General features: G+C 38.5%; 1 protein-coding gene and 1 pseudogene across 6 annotated transcripts in view; one reads left to right on the top strand and one right to left on the bottom strand.

Moving 5' to 3' along the window:
• Positions 1–19,828, bottom strand: part of SLAIN2 (SLAIN motif family member 2) — a 78,882-nt gene that overhangs the window by 43,282 nt on the left and 15,772 nt on the right. For all 4 annotated transcript variants that reach the window (XR_002522118.2, XR_002522119.2, XM_003898658.4 and 1 more), the window contains exon 2: positions 6,263–6,411. Coding sequence is in view for 2 of the 4 variants with exons in the window: in XM_003898658.4 (XP_003898707.1) it covers positions 6,263–6,411 (149 nt within the window). In the remaining 2 variants the exon portion in view is untranslated. The remainder of the gene's footprint in view (positions 1–6,262; positions 6,412–19,828) is intronic.
• Positions 8,033–9,651, top strand: LOC101001285 (annotated as a pseudogene). 2 transcript variants are annotated; one of them, XR_002522120.2, is made up of 2 exons: positions 8,033–8,953; positions 9,280–9,383. The product of XR_002522120.2 is annotated as a peflin pseudogene, transcript variant X2 (transcript). The 2 variants fall into 2 exon arrangements; XR_004182755.1 differs by having other exon boundaries at positions 8,033–9,651.

Here is a 19,828-nt window from a genome sequence, read left to right as displayed (position 1 = left end):
CTTCCTTCAATCTTTTTTTTTTTTTTTTTTTTTGAGACAAAGTTTTGCTGTCACCCAGGCTGGAGCGCAGTGGCGTGATTTCAGCTCACTATAACTTCTGCCTCTTAGGCTTAAGCGATTCTTGTGCCTCAGCCTCCCAAAGAGCTGGGATTACAGGCATGTGCCACCACGCCTGGATAATTTTTTGTATTTTTAGTAGAGACAAGGTTTTGCCATCCAGGCTGGTCTCGAAATTCTGAGCTCAGGTGATCCGCCTGCCTTGGCATCCCAAAGTGCTAGGATTACAGGCGTGAGTCACCGTGCCCAGCCCCTTCCTTCATATTTTAATATCCACAGCTTATTCAATATTTATGAGTACTGGCAAGAGCACTTTGTAGAATATATACAAGAAATATGATATGGTGCTCTCTCTTAAGAGGCTTGCAGCCAAGTAGCATAGGCAGAGACAACAAAAATTGCAAGGCAAAATGAAATGAGTACTATCATAAAGGTCCAAAGGGCAATGGAAAGGAAGAGTTAGGATAATTCATTACAACTGAGACAAACTGGGTAAGGCTTTTTGGAAGGAGATGCACTGAAGCAGTCTTGAGACGATGAGCAGTAACTTGATTTGATGCTGAAAGTATGGAAAGTATGTGTTTTACCCAGACCCTCAGAAGTCTGAAACCTACGTAGTAGGTTTCTAAACCTATTTAGTAGGCTACTAAACCTATTTAGTAGCAGTGATTTTATCAAGCGTGATATGATCCGATCAGTGTAAGGAGAAAAAATGACGGAAATCTTGATGTTAAATAAGTTAGACTGAACTAGGTGGTACACGGTGACTAGAAAAAAGGAAAAAAAAGAACAAAAGGATAGATACTAAAAACTGGAAAGGATTGCTAAAGAAAAGAAATCAGCGAAATGAAATGTCTGGTTTGCCTACTGGTAGAATAGTGGTTTTGGGGAGGAGGAACATATGTTTTCTGTTAAGACAGTACAGTAATTTGGACCATGTAGTTTTGTACATATTCACCATGAGACAAGATGCAAGACAAAACAATATTTTATATATATTTAGTATGAAGTATGTGGCATGATCTTGGAACTATCAACCTGTACAGAAATACAGTTGCTAAATTCTATCTTTTTCCTCCTCCTCCATCTCCTCTGGAGTTTATTCTCTTTTACTTAGTTATTAATCACTAGCATTCAAAGTTCTGAGCCTTTTATCTTCTCATTCTATGCCATATTCTTTCTCCTAAGGAATCTCAATCATACAACATCAATTATTATCTATATACTAAACAGTCCTCATTATTTATATTTCTAATCTTAAGTTTTCCTCTGAGTTTGAGACCTATACACATCACCCATTTAATGTCTCTCCCCTTGGGTATGGCAAATGTATCTAAGTCAACATATCAGATCAATTCATGGTCTTTGCATTAACATCTAATTCTCTTCCAAAGGTCTCTCTTCCAGAATGATCCCAATATTCACCTTGTCGCAGAAGCTGGCAACTTAGAAATCACTACTGATATTCTTGTCCACCATTTCCTCATATTTGGCTCATTCTCTTTTTATTACTATATCCTTTCACCTTTACTACTACGCTTTCTATTCAGCACACACGGTCTATCATTATCAACCCTCCTCAAAAGTACCCTACATTCACTCTTGCCCCTCTCCAACCTACTTTCCATACTAGAATAACCTTTCCAAAATAAAATTGATGACATCCTTCCTGTCCACATACACTACACCCTTGTAGAAAACCCTTCAATATTTTTCGTGCTCTTAAAGTCCACAATTGGCTGGGTGCCCAGTGCAGTGGCTCATACCTGTAATCCTAGCACTTTGGGAGGCCAAGGCAGGTGGATCACTTGAGCTCAGGAGTTCGCAACCAGCCTGGCCAACATCACGAAACCTCGTCACTACTAAAAATACAAAAAAAAAAAAATTAGCTGGGTGTGGTGGTAGGCACCTGTAATCCCAGCTACTCAGGAGGCTGAGGCAGGAGAATTGCTTGAACCCAGGAGGCGGAGGTTGCGGTGAGCCAAGATTACACCACTGCACTCCAGCCTGGGCAACAGAACAAGACTCTGTCTCCAAAAAAAGAAAAAGAATAATGTCCACAATCTTTAACATGGCTTATAAGGCTTTACAGAGTCTGGCTCCTATGTATCTTTCTGGCCTTATCTCACATCTCTCCCTTCCTTACTCTTCTCCAGCGACTTCCTCATATATGTCATGCTTCATCCCATATGGAACCTTTGCACGTGCCTTTCTTTTTATCTGGAATGCTCTACTCCATCTCTTTTTTTTGAGACGGAGTTTTACTCTTGTTGCCCAGGCTGGAGTGCAATGGCGCAATCTTGGCTCACCACAACCTCCACCTCCTGGGTTCAAGCAATTCTCCTGCCTCAGCCTCCTGAGTAGCTGGAATTACAGGCATGCACCACCACACCTGGTTAATTTTGTATTTTTAGTAGAGACAGGGTTTCTCCATGTTGGTCAGGCTGGTCTCGAACTCCCAACCTCAGGTGATCCGCTCACCCTGGCTTCCCAAAGTGCTGGGATTACATGTGTAAGCCACCGCGCCCGGCCCCATCTCTTTCTTAGCACACTTAAATTGTTCTGAATCTTAAGGTTTCAGGTCAAACATCATTTCCTAAGGGAAAATTCCTATTTCTCAAAGCACTATACCTTTATTCCTTTATTTTATACATATATCACTAAAAAGATTATTTGTAGTATGTTTCCCCTACTAGATGATAAAACTCCAGTAAGTGCCAGTACAATGTTAATTTTTCTTTATAAAGCACCCCACCTCCACCCTTTCCCCAAAGCCTGATACTTAACAGGTTTGCATTAAAAATTATTTGAATATATGACGAATGAATGTGATTCAATAGAGGTGATACTAGACACGATATAAACAGATGCAAACACCAAAACAGGGATATACATGAGGCAAAAGAGAGACCTGGGGCAACCTAAACTTAAAAGACAGGCAGAGAGGAAGCAAAGGGAATGGGAAGTTATTGGTTAACCTGGGTAAAGAATTTCAGTATGGGATGATGAAAAAGTTTAGTATAGGATGATTAAAAGTTCTGTTCATCTGGATATGATAGTGACAGTTGCACAGTAACGTGAATGTACTTAATGCCACAGAACTGTACATTTTAAAGGGTAAAAATGGATAATTTTGTATTATATAATTTTATGACAATTTTTAAAAGATGGGCGGAAAAGGAAGAACCTTCAATGAAGACTGAAAAGAAAAGAGCAGGGAGGGTAAATGAGGGTTAAAAAGACAATACACTATCAAAAGAAACAAGTGAAGAAAATTTTAGGAACGAGTGATAGTGCACTGCAGAGAACCTGAGTGTGAAGGAGTAGAAACTGTTCTGCTGCAATATAGTACTTAAGTTCCTAGGAAGTTCTGCCTTACCAAAACAGTGCATTTAAAAAAAAAAAAAAAAAATCTCCTTGGGAAATGGGGGACTTACAACTACAAAGTTCAAACTTGTAAAAGCCAAATTTTTTTCCTTAAAAAATTTTAAACATATATATTTCAAATAGACATTGTATTTATAGCTATAGCTATTGTTCTATGAATACAGCTATAAAATTTAAACCATGTTAAACAGATGCAGTACTTAATTACATCTAGTTATGGTTCAAGAGTAACTGCCTCTCTTACACACTCCTAATATCCTCCTTACGATAAAGCAAAAAGCCACTCACTCAAAATTGCTATTTCTGAGGTGCAACAGCTTTGCTTTTATCCCTCAAGTCCAAATTGCTAGTCACCAATTGCTAATAATTCGTACTCCTTAGGACGTTTTAAACCAGGGGTTGGTAAAATAGCTTTCAGGCCAAATCTAGTCCACCACCTGTTTCTGTAAGTAGTTTTACTGGAACACAGCCATGCTCACTCATTTATGTATAGTCTATGGCTGCTTGCATGCTACAAGAGCAAAGCTGAGTAACTGCAACAGAGATCTTACAGGCAACAAAGACTAAAATTGTTTATTATCCGGCTTTTTGCAGAAAAAGTTTGCCAGAGCTTTATTTATTTGTTTACTGTCTGACTCGTCTTATAATAATATAAGCTCCAAGAAGTAAGTCATTTTTGGTCTATTATATTCACTGCCATAATTTCAGTGTTGAGAACAATGCCTATTATAGCAGATTCTCAATACATACTGTTGAATGATGAAAATTCCTAATTAAATTGTAAATTATATTATTTCTAAGTTGGGGTATTGAAAACAGTTTCTAGGATATATAAAAAAATTTTTTTTTTTTTTTTGGGCAACAGGGTCTTGCTCTGTCACCCAAGCCGTAGTGCAGTGGTGCAAACACGGCTCACTGCAAGAACTTCCTGGACTCAAGGGATCCTCCTGCCCCAGTCTCCCAAGTAGCTGGGACCACAGGCGCACACCACGCCTGGCTATTTTTTTTTCTTTATTTTTTGTAGAGGTGGGGTCTCACTATGTTGCCTAGGCTGGTTCTGAACTCCTGGGCTCAAGTGATCCTCCCAAAGTGCTGGCATTACGGGTGTGAGCCACCACACCTAGCCCTCTAGAAATACTCTTTCTTCTTTCAGTCATGCTCCTTCTGTAGGAATATTCTCAATACATAGTCAGAAAATTTCCATACTTAATGTTCTGTGGCATTAAGTAGTACATTAATGCCAGAATTTGGTCAGAAAATGTTAAGTTATTTAAAATGGTCTACTAGCTTGTCTACATTATTTCAAATAATCTCTTATGAATATAACTTAAATCAAGCTCCAGGGTACAATTCAAACAAACAAGCTGACAGTCATACTAAACATTTTTTAAAAATCACATAAAGGCTATTTTTTTTTCAAAAGTGCTTCTTTGGCCAGGCACGGTGGCTCACACCTGTAATCCCAGCAGACTGGGAGGCCGAGGCGGGTAGATCACCTGAGGTCGGGAGTTGGAGACCAGCCTGGCTAACACGGCAAAATCTCGTCTCTACAAAAAATACAAAAATTAGCCAGGAGTGGTGGTGGGCACCTTAGTCCCAGCTACTCAGGAGGCTGAGGCTGTGATGAACCAAGATCGCACTACTGCACTCCAGCCTGGGCAACAGAGCGAAACTCCATATCAAAAAAAAACAAAAACAAAAAGAAACAAAAACAAAACGGCTTATTTTCATAGAGGAAAAGTAATACTTTAGTGTCAAAACTGACCCAGATTCAGAACCTCTGTAATAACATCCCATAAGTTATTTGCATGTAATAACCACTACCCCTTATAGCCAAATAAACTTCATTTTATGTATGCCACTTTAACTGTCCCCTCTGCTTCTTGTGACCATTTTCAGCTTAAAGTCTAACCACAAGGCACATATTGTTTTCTATAATAAAGCCAAAATAAGTAATTTTAAGTACATGGCTGCCAAGTAAATATAAAGCAGAAAAACAAAAACAAAACTAATCATGCATCCATCTTTTACTATCTGAGTATTTCATAAAACAGTAAGAGTCATAAAACAGACTCAGAGAAATACAAGAAGAAATAAACAATATTTTTCCTACATTTCTGCCCACACTGGCATGCTACATTAAATGTCATAAATAGCCACAGACACATTTTGTCAGCTTTGTGAATGCTATTAAACAAAAGAGCATAAAAGCAGTTTAAACCTAAAATGCCAACTAGTTTTACATAACAAGGGAAATGAATACATTTACTTAGCACTTACTGTTAGCCAGAAAACACGCTAGGCTCTTTCACATAACACTTAACCCTTAAAATTACCTTTCAAGGCTCATCATTCTTATGAGACAACCGAGCTCACAGAATCAAATAATGCAGTGACAGAGCAATTAAGGGCTAGAGTGAGAACAAGGTCTCTGTAGTTCTCCGCTTGTATCTTTCTACCACATCAGTTTCCCCAAGGAGTGGAATGTGAGATGATTTTATAACACCAGACATTTTATATTTTAATAGTTACGTAACTTGTATTTTAAAAAGAAGCTTATCATACGAAATTCATTATTTCATGGATATTATTCTTTAGGATGAGGCTAAATAAAAACAAGATTTTTTGAAAAGCTATTAAGTAAATGATAGGCCAGGGTTATATGAACATGGGAAAAACTCTCATGACCGTATGAACAATGAAATTTGAAAAATGCTCCAAACAAAGCATTGCTTCCTAAAAACACACTGCTCAACATGTATGGTTTTTGACTAAAGAAAGCAAAGAGATGAATTTACAAATAAAATTATAGACATACCTGACATAGTTTGATCAAGTTTGTGGATAAGAGATTTTTTAGCACACTCAACATCAGGACTTGGGTAATCCAAAACTTGCCTGCACCAAACTAATGGACTAACCGATTTCTGCATTGGTGTAAGTTTTTTCTTTGGTGATGAATACAGCCTAGAAGAAGACAACAAAAAACAGAAAATTCCTTATTAAGCACAAGGTTATATAAAACAGGGATCCTTTTGGATCAATTTAAATAGGGGAGAACGGAGTAAAAATCATGGAGTATATTTTAAATCACCCACATTTACTTACTGCACAGGAAATTATAGTAAAACAATCAATATAAATCCAAATTTCAAATACTAAGTGAACCCAAATGAGGTATTCCTAAAGTAGGTGCTTTATAAGACTATGAGAAAACACCTGTCTTTCCAGCAGTTTATTCTATTTTCAACAGTACTTGACTAACTCCTTAATATATCCATATTATTAAATCTAGCTAGGAAGCAGGAGGAGGAGCTAAATTCCTTGCTCTGCACCTATTTCCCTTCCCACCACATACACAAACATCTACCATTAGTGATTCATTCCTTTTAGTTAAGCAGTATCCAATGTGTAGTCCTCTTTTCAAATGACAATGTGTTGGACAAAAGCAATACTTTAAACCCTAAATAACTAAATGTGAATCAATTACTAAATTGCTTCAGTTTCAGAAAAGAACCAAGAGACAGTATTTTATAAGCTAATGGCGAAGGTATACAGAAGGGAAAAGTTGAGCAGAAAATACGGAGGCATGTACATAAATTTTCTACATGTTTCTCAGATTAATCCAGATTATGTCAGTTATTATTAATTTATTTCAAGTGTGACCCCTTATGAAAAATGCAAATAGTTATTGATTTCTAACCAGGGTGATTTTCAAGTTAAGACACGTTAAGTGGAATTTATGAAGCAAAATTAGGCTTTGATATTGTATATCTAGTGAAAGATTTCAATAAGGATAATTTCACATTTACATTAATCAAGTTAGTGTAATAATATGAAGTGTTGTTTCACTGTAAATATTTAAATAAATGCATATCTACAGAACTACAATAGACAAACTACTTTTAGTGGCAACAGTACCTTTTCCATCACTTGTCTCTTTTCCCCATCTATAACTTAGGTCTGTCACTCACATGCATTATTTAGTTTTGATCAAGATCATCAAGGCTAACTAATGGGGGTAGATGACCATTTCTTTAGTCTACAATCCAAATTCATTTGACAAAAATAGTGAAATAAAATCTCAATTTATGGAATAACTGTCAATTCAAAATGAAATCAATGGGGTTCATTCTATTTCCAATTTAAATACTGCAAAGATTCCTTAACAAAAATCTCTACCTCAGCAACTCCACTTTAAAAATTGTCGTAAATTTTACATACTGATATCCTATGTCAGCGAATGTTTAGCAAGGTAAACCTCTATAGATGAATAATAATAATAAAACAATTTTATGACATTATCACTACTCTTTCAATATATATATTTTTCCTACACTGACTGGTTTTACATAATTTACCCACATGGCTCACATGTACTAAGTACATAGTCCCCCTACTGCTGGCTATAAAATTCCTTTTTAAAAAGTGCAAAGCAGGGCTGGGTGCAGTGGCTCATGCCTGTAATCTCAGCACTTTGGAGGTCAAGGCGGGTGGATCACCTGAGGTCAGGAGTTCAAGACCAGCCTGGCCAACATCTCTACTAAAAATACAAACCCCGACCCCTTGCCTGCGTGTGACATCAGAATCGCCATGGCCAGCCATCCGAACTGGCAGGGCTGCCCAGGAGCTGCAGGACAAGTACCAGGAGTCCCTCCGGGTAGCTACTACCCTGGACCCCCCAATAGTGGAGGGCAGTATGGCAGTGGGCTACCCCCTGGTGGTTATGAGGGTCCTGCCCCTAGAGGGCCTTATGGACCACCAGCTGGTGGAGGTCCTTATGGATACCCCAATCCTGGGATGTTCCCCTCTGGAACTCCAGGAGGACCATATGGCGGTGCAGCTCCAGGGGGCCCCTATGGTCAGCCACCTCCAAGTTCCTATGGTGCCCAGCAGCCTGGGCCTTATGGACAGGGTGGCGCCCCTCCCAATGTGGATCCTGAGGCCTACTCCTGGTTCCAGTCGGTGGACTCAGATCACAGTGGCTATATCTCCATGAAGGAGCTAAAGCAGGCCCTGGTCAACTGCAATTGGTCCTCATTCAATGATGAGACCTGCCTCATGATGATAAACATGTTTGACAAGACCAAGTCAGGCCATATCGATGTCTACAGCTTCTCAGCCCTGTGGAAATTCATCCAGCAGTGGAAGAACCTCTTCCAGCAGTATGACCGGGACCACTCGGGCTCCGTTAGCTACACGGAGCTGCAGCAAGCTCTGTCCCAAATGGGCTACAACCTGAGCCCCCAGTTCACCCAGCTTCTGGTCTCCCGCTACTGCCCACGCTCTGCCAGTCCTGCCATGCAGCTGGACCGCTTCATCCAGGTATGCACCCAGCTGCAGGTGCTGACAGAGGCCTTCTGGGAGAAGGACACAGCTGTACAAGGCAACATTCGGCTCGGCTTTGAGGACTTCATCACCATGACAGCTTCTCGGATGCTATGACCCAACCCATCTGTGGAGAGTGGAGTGCACCAGGGACCTTTCCTGGCTTCTTAGAGTGAGAGAAGTACGTGGACATCTCTTCTTTTCCTGTCCCTTTAGAAGAACATTCTCCCTTGCTTGATGCAACACTGTTCCAAAAGAGGGTTGAGAGTCCTGCATCATAGCCACCAAATACTGAGGACCGGGGCTGAGGCCACACAGGTAGGGGCCTGATGGAGGAGAGGATGGAAGTTGAATGTCCTGATGGCCATGAGCAGTTGAGTGGCACAGCCTGGCACCAGGAGCAGGTTCTTGTAATGGAGTTAGTGTCCAGTCAGCTGAGCTCCACCCTGATGCCAGTGGTGAGTGTTCATTGGCCCATTACCGTTACTACCTGTGTTCCCTCACCAGGCCATCCTGTCACACGAGCCCATTTTCTCCAAAGTGGAATCTGACCAAGCATGAGAGAGATCTGCCCATGGGACCAGTGGCTTGGATTCCGCTACACCCATAAATCCTTGTATGTTAACTTCTAACTGCCTGGGGCTGGCCCTGCTCAGACAAATCTGCTCCCTGGGCCTCTCTGGCCAGGCTCTGCCTCCGCGGCTGGGAGCCCTCACTTGCCTGCCATGCTCTGCTCGGCTTCAGTCTCCAGGGGACAGTGGGCACCTCTCCCTGCCAATACTTTTTTTAATTTGCATTTTTTTTTTCATTTGGGGCCAAAAGTCCAGTGAAATTGTAAGCTTCAATAAAAGGATGAAACTCTGGGGAAAAAAAAAAAAATACAAACCCCATCGCTACTAAGAATACAAAAAATTAGCCGGGTGTGGTGGTGGGCGCCCATAATCCCAGATACTCAGGAGACTGAGGCACAAGAATCGCTTGAACCCAGGAGGTGGAGGTTGCAGTGAGCCGAGGTCACAATCACACCACTGCAGTCCGGCCTGGGCAACAGAGCAACACTGTCCAAAAAAAAAAAAAAAGCCTCAAAAACATTATGTTCAGTGAATGCATACTGATACTTAAGAATCCATTTACATGAAATGTCTAGAAAAGCATATGGAGCAGAAAAAGAGATTTGTGGTTGCCTAGGGCTGGAGGTAGGAATGGGAATGAGGTTTCTTTTTAGGGTGATATAGATGTTCTAAAATTATACGGTAGTGATAATTATGGTAATGGTTTGTCATTGTAAATATACTAAATTCACTAACATATAATGACTTTTTATGATATGCTGATTATAAGCTATTAATAAATGTTATGGTATATAAATTATATCTTGATAAAGCTGTTTTTAAAAAGTTGCAACGTGCTTTGGCATCTTTAAAAATACAGAAACTACTACAAACTAAATTAATACAACAATAATTCAAAATCAACTAAAACATCACAACTGCCCCCCCCCACCCCGCAAATCCCTCATTTCTTTCCTGTTGTTAATAGCATTATAATTCTTTCAGTTATAAAGACTAAAACCTTGTGAGTAATTTAGGATTGCTCCATCTTTTTTATTTTCTACCCTTATCAAAATAAACTATTTTTTCTCCCATTCCTGTACTTGCTCCCTTAATTGGGAATACAGAATGCTCCTTCCTTCCATTAGCAGATTAAAGCAACTTGTCCATACTTACTCATAGTGATGAAAAGGGAGAAAATGATACAGTAAGCCCTGAGTACACTAACTTTCTATATCACTCTATCCTCTTATCTGAAGTCTAAAAAAAAAGGGCGTTGGCCCATATGATATTGGCACAAAATTCCTTGGTCAGGTAACCTTTGGTTGAGGTTTCAAAGTACATACTTCTAAACTTGCCAGAGGACACATGAGATGAGCTGTATCACATAACTGAATTCACCTTTAGCAGGACCGAGTTGTTTAAGTCTCTCAATTTAAAAGGAAATCCTAAGTAAACTCTCATTACAAATAAATCTATTGGTTATAACAATATATATCATATTCTTTGTTCATTTCTTACAAACACATGGACTTGTTCGAAATAACTATTTTGCCCACTAAAAACATTTTTTTTCATTTTGACACTTAAGAATTTCTTTTTTTTTTTTTTTTAATTTATTTATTATTATTATACTTTAAGTTGTAGGGTACATGTGCATAACATGCAGGTTTGTTACATATGTATACTTGTGCCATGTTAGTCTGCTGCACCCATCAACTCGTCATTTACATCAGGTATAACTCCCAATGCAATCCCTCCCCCCTCCCCCCTCCCCATGATAGGCCCCGGTGTGTGATGTTCCCCTTCCTGAGTCCAAGTGATCTCGTTGTTCAGTTCCCACCTATGAGTGAGAACATGCGGTGTTTGGTTTTCTCTTCTTGTGATAGTTTGCTAAGAATGATGGTTTCCAGCTGCATCCATGTCCCTACAAAGGACGCAAACTCATCCTTTTTTATGGCTGCATAGTATTCCATGGTGTATATGTGCCACATTTTCTTAATCCAATCTGTCACTGATGGACATTTGGGTTGATTCCAAGTCTTTGCTATTGTGAATAGTGCTGCAATAAACATACGTGTGCATGTGTCTTTATAGCAGCATAATTTATAATCCTTTGGGTATATCCCCAGTAATGGGATGGCTGGGTCATATGGTACATCTAGTTCTAGATCCTTGAGGAATCGCCATACTGTTTTCCATAATGGTTGAACTAGTTTACAATCCCACCAACAGTGTAAAAGTGTTCCTATTTCTCCACATCCTCTCCAGCACCTGTTGTTTCCTGACTTTTTAATGATCGCCATTCTAACTGGTGTGAGATGGTATCTCATTGTGGTTTTGATTTGCATTTCTCTGATGGCCAGTGATGATGAGCATTTTTTCATATGTCTGTTGGCTGTATGAATGTCTTCTTTTGAGAAATGTCTGTTCATATCCTTTGCCCACTTTTTGATGGGGTTGTTTGTTTTTTTTCTTGTAAATTTGTTGGAGTTCTTTGTAGGTTCTGGATATTAGCCCTTTGTCAGATGAGTAGATTGCAAAAATTTTCTCCCATTCTGTAGGTTGCCTGTTCACTCTGATGGTAGTTTCTTTTGCTGTGCAGAAGCTCTTTAGTTTAATTAGATCCCATTTGTCAATTTTAGCTTTTGCTGCCGTTGCTTTTGGTGTTTTAGACATGAAGTCTTTGCCCATGCCTATGTTCTTAAATCATAGAATATGATTTAATCAAGAGGGACATAATTCTGATGAACACAGCAAGTTTATTTACAGTTAATGCAACCTAAAACAGGTTGAGATTCAACAAGTTTTTACTTGCTTAAAAAAACAAACATTACTTCATTATCCTATTACTACTAAAATTAAATCATGGAGGCTCAATGGGGAGCTGAGCCTCCAACCTGGCAAACAAGGCACTGGGACATCCTATTCACATGCAGATAGTCAGACTGGATTAAAAAATAAGACACAATGATACGTTGTCTACAAAAGAAACATCTTAGATTCAAATTCATAAATAGGTTGAAAGCAAAAGAATGGGAAAAAATAAGACCATGAAAAAGTAACTATAAGAACTAGAGTGGCTATTATTAGACAATAGACTTTAAGATACAAAAAATTACTAGAAACAAAAAGGGACGTTTCAATACATCAGAAAGATATAACATTATAAATTTAAACATACCTAACGACAGTAATAGAACTGAAAAGAAAAATAAACAATTCAGAAATTTTGTTTTGTGGTTTCAATAGCTGACTCTTAATAACTGAAAAAAGAACTACATGGAGAATCAGAAAAAATACAGAAGACTTCAGCAACATTATCAACCAACTTTACTTAACCATTTATGGATTATGGGATGCTCCATCCAACAACAGAAAACACATTCTTTTTAATTGCACATGGAACATTCTCTGGGATAGATCATGGGCTAGGACATAAAGCAAGTCTTACTGAATTTTTAAAAACTGAAATTATTTAAAGTATGGTTTCTGACCACAATGGAATTAAATTAGAAATCAGCAACAGAAAGTAATTTAGCAAATTCCAAATATTTGGAAATTAAAAACATACTTATAAATAAAGTCAAATAATGTATCCCACAGGGGAAATCAGAAAGTACTGTGAACTGAATAAAAACAAAAACACAACATACCAATATTTATGTGATGACGCTCAAAAAGTGCTTAGAGAAAAATCTGTAATTTCAAACACTTAGGAAAGAAAAGAGGTCTAAAATCAATAATCTAAGCTTGAAAAATTAGAACAAGAGCAAATTAAACCCAAAGTAGGCTGGACACAGTGGCTCACACCTGTAATCCTGGTACTTTGGGAGCCCGAGGCTGGTGGATCACCTGAGGTGAGGAGTTCAAGATCAGCCTGGCCAACGTGGCAAAACCCCATCTCTACTAAAAAATACAAAAATTAGCGGTGGGGGCGGGGCATCTGTAATCCCAGCTACTCGGGAGACTGAGGCAGGGAGAACTGTTTGAACCCGGGAGGTGGAGGCTGCAGTGAACCAAGATCCTGCCACTGCCCTCCAGGCTGGGTAACAGAGCGAGGTTCCATCTCAGAAAATAAAAATAAATAAATAAATAAACCCAAAGTAGCCAGAAGGAAGGAAATTATAAAGATTAAAGTAGAAATCAGTGAAATAGAAAACAGAAAATTATAGGGGGAAAACTGCTTTTCTGTTTTTGTTTGTTTGAGATGGAGTCTTGCTCTGTTGCGATCTCAGCTCACAGCAACCTCCGCCTCCCAGGTTCAAGCTATTCTCCTGTCTCAGCCTCCCGAGTAGCTGGGATTAGAGGCACCCGCCACCACGCCTAGTTAGTTTTTTGTATTTTTAGTAGAGATGGAGTTTCACCATGTTGGCCAGGCTGATCTCAAACTTCTGACGTCAAGTGATTCATCTGTCTCAACCTCCCAAAGTACTGGGATTACAGGCATGAGCCACTGCACCCGGCCTATTCTTTTTTTAAAGACAAAAAAAGGATAAATTTTTAAGTGAGACTGATCTAGGAAAAAAGAAAACATAACTTACCAAAAACAAAAGAGAGGACATCGCCACAAACACTACAGACTTAAATTAAAAGGAATATAAGCGAATATTATGAACAACCTAATGCTAATAAAATAGATAAAACAGATTAATTCCTAGGAAACATAAATTATCAAAAAAAAACTCTAAAAACTCAAGAAAGAGAACCTGAATAGACTTTTATAAAAGAGACTGAATTAGAAATTTAAAAACCGGCCTGGCGCAGTGGCTCACACCTGTAATCTTAGCACTTTGATAGGCTGAGTCGGGTGGATCACAAGGTCAGTAGATCGAGACCATCCTGGCTAACACAGTGAAATCCCGTCACTACTAAAAATACAAAAAAAACGTAGCCAGGCATGGTGGCACGGGCCTGTAGCCCCAATTACTCAGGAGGCTGAGGCAGGAGAATCGCTTGAACCTAGGAGGCAGAGGTTGCAGTGAGCCGAGATCCAGTCACTGCACTCCAGCCTCGGTGACAGAACAAGACTGTCTCAAAAAAAAAAAAAGAAAGAAAGAAATTTAAAAACCTTCCCAGAAAGAAAAGTTCAAGTCCACATTTTTTCGTTTATTAATTCTATCAAATATTAAGGAAATAATGCCAATATCAATCCTACACAAACTCTTTAAGAAAAACAGACTTAATGGTAAAAGACCACATAGTTTCTCCTAAGACTGGGAACAAGGCAAGGATGTACACTCTCATACTTTTATTAAATGATATACAGTACAATAAGGCAAGAAAAAAAAAACTAAAGGTATTCTGATTGAAAAGAAAGAAGTAAAACATGTTTAATCGCAGACAACATGATCCTGCACATAGAAAATCCTTTCTAAAACTCTTAAATTGAAAGAAATTATGTAACAAATGTGTTCTGCAAGGTCACAAGACACAAGATCAATAAGCAAAAAATTGTATTTCTAAACACTTATCAATAAACAACTTGAATATGAAATAGATATAGCAATTTCATTCACAACAGCATCAAAAGGAATAAAATACTCAGGAATAAATTTAACAAATGAAATGCAAGATGTACACTGCAAACTACAAAACACTGCTGAGAGAAATTAAAAGAAGACATATGAAGAGATATACAATGTTTACAGATCTGAACACAAGACTGACAAGATGTTAACTCCACCAAACTGACCTGTAGAATCAACATATCCCTAGAAAACCTCAGCAGGCATTTTTAACAGAAACTGACAAGCTGATCATAAAATTTATATAAAAATGCAAAGGCCAAAGAATGGATAAAACAATTTTGGGAAAATTTTTTTTTAAATTTTGCAAATCTCTGGACTTGCCTGCTTTTCAAATTCATCTTGTACACTGCAGTCAGTGTTTTCTAAAATACAAATCTGACTTTATTAGTATTCTTTTGCTAAAAATTCTGTGCCAGTTTCCCTCTGCCCTTAAGATGGAGCTTTTTTCTAAAAATGATCCCCACAGCTCTTGAGACCTAACCAATGATTTAACTGTCGTAGTTCTTTAGCTTCATTTCTCACCTTCCTCCACCACACAAATTTAAATAGCAGCCATATGGAATTAATTTCTATTCCTGGAAAGTTCAACACTTTTGCTTCTAGGTCATTTGTGCATGTTGTTCCCCTTGTAACAAGTTTCATTCCATTTTTTGCTTCCTCACCCTCCCCTGCTTAACTTCACCTAGCTCTTCTCTATTTTCTACTGGTTATCAGCTTAAATGTCAATTCTTTAGGAAAACCTTCCTGGAACATCTCTAATAAGATTGTATTAAGTGTCTCCACTATGTACAACACAGATGCAAAATGTTTTAAGAAAGTATCTTTGTAGACATTTAGATTCCCCCGTCAAAAAGGAAATTCTATCCCTTACACTCATTATAATAAGAGACTATATTTTATTTATTTTTGTCCCGTTTGAATTTTTTGAGTTGGTATTTCTAATTTGAAAAGAGACATTTAAACATGTATTGCAGGCAATAAAAATGCTACACAGGAACTGCAAACATTATGCTAAGTAAAAGAAGCCAGTCACAAAACATCACAGATTGTATGATACCATTTATATGAAATGTCTAGAATAGGCAAATTTGAGATAAGTTGATCAGTGGTTGCCTGGGGATGGATGACGGGGTGGAGAGAAGGAATGGGAAATGATTACTAATGAGCACGGGGTTTCTTTTGGGTATGCTGAAAATACTCTAAAACTAAATTACGGTGATGGTTGTACAATTCTGTGATTGTACAAACTATTGAACACTGAAAACCACAGTACACTTTATTTTATATATATATATATATAGTTTTTGGAGACAGAGTCTCACTTTGTCACCCAAGCTAGAGTGCAGTGGTACAATCTCAGCTCACAGCAACCTCTGTCTCCCAGGTTCAAGTGATTCTCATGCCTCAGGCTCCCGAGTAGCTGGAATTACAGGCGTGCCCGACACCATGCTGGCTAATGTTTGTGTTTTTGGTAGAGACCAGGTTTTCCCAAGTTGGCAGGCTGATCTTGAACTCCTGACCTCAAGTGATCCACCCGCTTCAGCCCCACAGTGCTGGGATTACAAGCACGAGCCACCATGCCCAGCCCACAGTACGCTTTAAACAGGTGCATTTTATGGTACATAAATTATATCTTGATAAAGCTGTTAAAATGTGATAGGAATAAATTGTCCTTTCAAGATGCCACTTTTTCCCTTAGAACAATCATTACAAGGGAACTAACCACTATTTTTTTTTTTTTTTGAGACAGTCTCGCTCTGTCACCCAGGCTGGAGTGCAATGGCGCGACGTCTGCTCACTGCAACCTCCGCTTCCCAGGTTCAAGCGATTCTCCTGCCTCAGCCTCCTGAGTAGCTGGGATTATAGTCGCGCACTACCACGCCCAGCTAATTTTTGTATTTTTAGTAGAGATGGGGTTTCACCATGTTGGTCAGGCTGGTCTCGAACTCCTGACCTCGTGATCCACCTGCCTCGGCCTCTCAAAGTGCTGGGATTGCAGGCATGAACCACCGCACCCGGCCTAACTACTATTAAATACAATTTACATATACCATTAAATACTGAGTTATTAGAAATGTAATTAAGAATACGATAATACAAAGCTTACAATAAGAAGTCACATTTTGGCCCATATGTCACACATACCTGTATAATATAGTGATTAAAGACAACTAAGAATATAACTATTTTTTAAGTGTAATAACTTTCAGTAACATGGAAATGTACAAATATAAGAAATAATAACCTCCCTTTCTCTACCAAAATTACACCCCAAAATTATTTACAATTTGAAGTATGTCTCTCCAGACTTTTCTTCACATTGTTAATATACTTCTTCACATAGTAGACGGATATTAAGTAAATAATGGTAAGAGGAAAGAAGACAGGAGTTACTTTGCTGAATCTGTGGTAACCATAGTAATCACTTTTCATATTGTAGCCAGCTGAAAGTAGGCTACTGAAGCCAAGGACAAAAATGACTTAAATTTAAGATAAAAATAAAAGTTATATTAAAAGCATTATTGAAATAAATTTCTTTAGATGCAAATTTTTTACAGGCTGAGGAAAATAACAGACTTTTACTACCTCTAAATCATCCCTCTCTACCTATTCACTGAGTAAGGTACATTCAATGCACAGGACACTGTCTTCACAACATTCAATGCACAATCCCCAACACAGGCACTTATACATGCTCAAATATTTGGATCTGAATTAACACTAAATAAAAAAGCAATATGAAAAGAGATAAAGGGAGGATACCAAAGTAAATTAAAGTGGCCACTTTTGTAACTTTATTTCCATTTTAATAATTCTATAATTAATCTTTAATTAATAAAAGCTTATCTTATTATCTTTGGGCTGGGTGTGGTAGCTCACACCTGTAATCCCAGCACTTTGGGAGGCTTGGGCAGGCGGATCACCCGAGGTCAGGAGTTCAAGATCAGCCTGGCCAACATGGCGAAAACCCATCTCTGCTAAAAATACAAAAATTAGCCAGGCGTGGCTGTGGGAGCCTGTAATTCCAGCTACTTGGAAGGCTGAGGCAGGAGAATCACTTGAACCGAGGAGGAGGAGGTTGCAGTGAGCTGAGATCACACCACTGCACTCCAGCCTGGATGACAAGAGCGAAACTCCATCTCAAAAAAAAAAAAATACAAATATCTTTGGTTTTACTCACAAGCAAATATAATTTAATAATTCTAAACCATTAGGATACATTGCTTATAATGCTTTAATAAGCCTTCTTAGTCAATGTAACAGTAATTATAAGAATTTATATTGTATTAAATGCTCATTACATGTCAGGCATTGCTTCAGTATTTTAAATATAGTAACTCTTTCAATCTTCATTACAAAATTGTAAGATAGGTGTTATTACAATCTCCATTCTACAGATGAGGTCACTGAGACAAGTGAGGTAAGTAAGTTGTCCAAGGTGGCACAGCTACTAAATGGCAAAACCAAAATTGCTCCAGAAGCAGTACTCTTAAATATTATACTTTACTGCCTAATAGCATTGCTAAAAAAGAATATAAAAGATTCCTAAGTTAAAGACTTTAATAGGGCCAGGCATGGTAGCTCACACCGGTAATCCCAAAACCGTGGAAGGCTGAGGTGGTAGGATCACTTGAGGCCAGGAGTTCAAGACCAACTTGGGCAACACAGTGAGACACTGTCTCTACAAAAGTTTTTTTAAAACATCAGTGGGGCCGGGTGCGGTGGCTCACACCTGTAAACCCAGCACTAAGGGAGGCCAAGTCAGGCGGAACACCTGAGGTCGGGAGTACGAGACCAGCCTGACCAACATGGTTTAGTTTAGAAACCCCATCTCTACTAAAAATGCAAAATTAGCCGGGCATGGTGGTGCATGCCTGTAGTCCCAGCTACTCAGGAGGCTGACGCAGGAGAATCGCTTGGAAAAAAAAAAAAAAAAAAACTCAGCCGCACATGGTGGCAGGTGCCTGTAGTCCCAGCTACTTGGGAGGCTGAGGTGGGAGGACTGCTTGAGCCCAGTTCAAGGCTGCAGTGAGCTATGACTGTGCCACTGCACTCCAACCTGGGCAGCAGAAAGAAACCCTACCCCTTGAAACAGGGAAAAAAAAGAAAAAAAAAAAAAAAGACTTCAATATAATCATTCTAACAGCCACAACGTTCCCTGCTTTCTCCTAAGCCTTACCAACAATAAAATATATAAGGTTTCAATCAATCCCACCTACTACTACAACCAAAAATCACAATTAAATTGAAGAAAAACACATTCAGTTCAAATATATAGTATCTTTTTGAACTTCTAGATTGTTCATAGTGCTATTTTATTATTATATTTGGCCCATCAGCTAACTAAAAGACATATAATACTATATTTATATAAATATATATAATATGTTCTTCTGGTTTTTAGAGGAATATTAAAAATATTACCAATAATACTAATAATTATTAGCAAAGCAAACTTCATTAATAAAGTTTTAGAACAGAGCTATTTTCAAGCACTGAAGTGACATTAGTTGCAGGGTAGAATATATGAGTATGTATGACAGAACACAAAACAACATGATGAACCCAGAAAACAGTGCAAAGCAAGCAGAGTAAACTGAAGAAAACCTTGTAAAGAAGCGAATTTCAAACTTTCAGAAATAGCTATTACGATTCCATTTTCATTTAATGACTCACTTTATTCCCATTCCAGTATGGCATGTTTTTTTTTTTTTTTTTTAATTTTAAGAGAATAAAACAATTTTGATATTTCTTGGAGTGTCACTAAACTTGAGGTTGAGAATTAAGTCTTTAAAGAAAAAACTCGTAGTGCTGAGCCATAACTATGCACCTGGGAATGCTGGGAACACTAGTTACAGTGAGACCAACCTAGATTGCATCAATCAGAAACTGAGTTGCTTCCTTTTAAGAGAAGAAGACAGGAAGACAAGGAGTCTCAAACTATTCCAGACTCACAAACTGTGGCAACAGCTG

Source organism: Papio anubis, chromosome 3 (genome assembly GCF_008728515.1).
Source record: "Papio anubis isolate 15944 chromosome 3, Panubis1.0, whole genome shotgun sequence".
NCBI classification, from domain to species: domain Eukaryota; kingdom Metazoa; phylum Chordata; class Mammalia; order Primates; family Cercopithecidae; genus Papio; species Papio anubis.
Note: the sequence above shows the minus strand (reverse complement) of the source record. Positions and strands in the feature narration are given on the sequence as shown.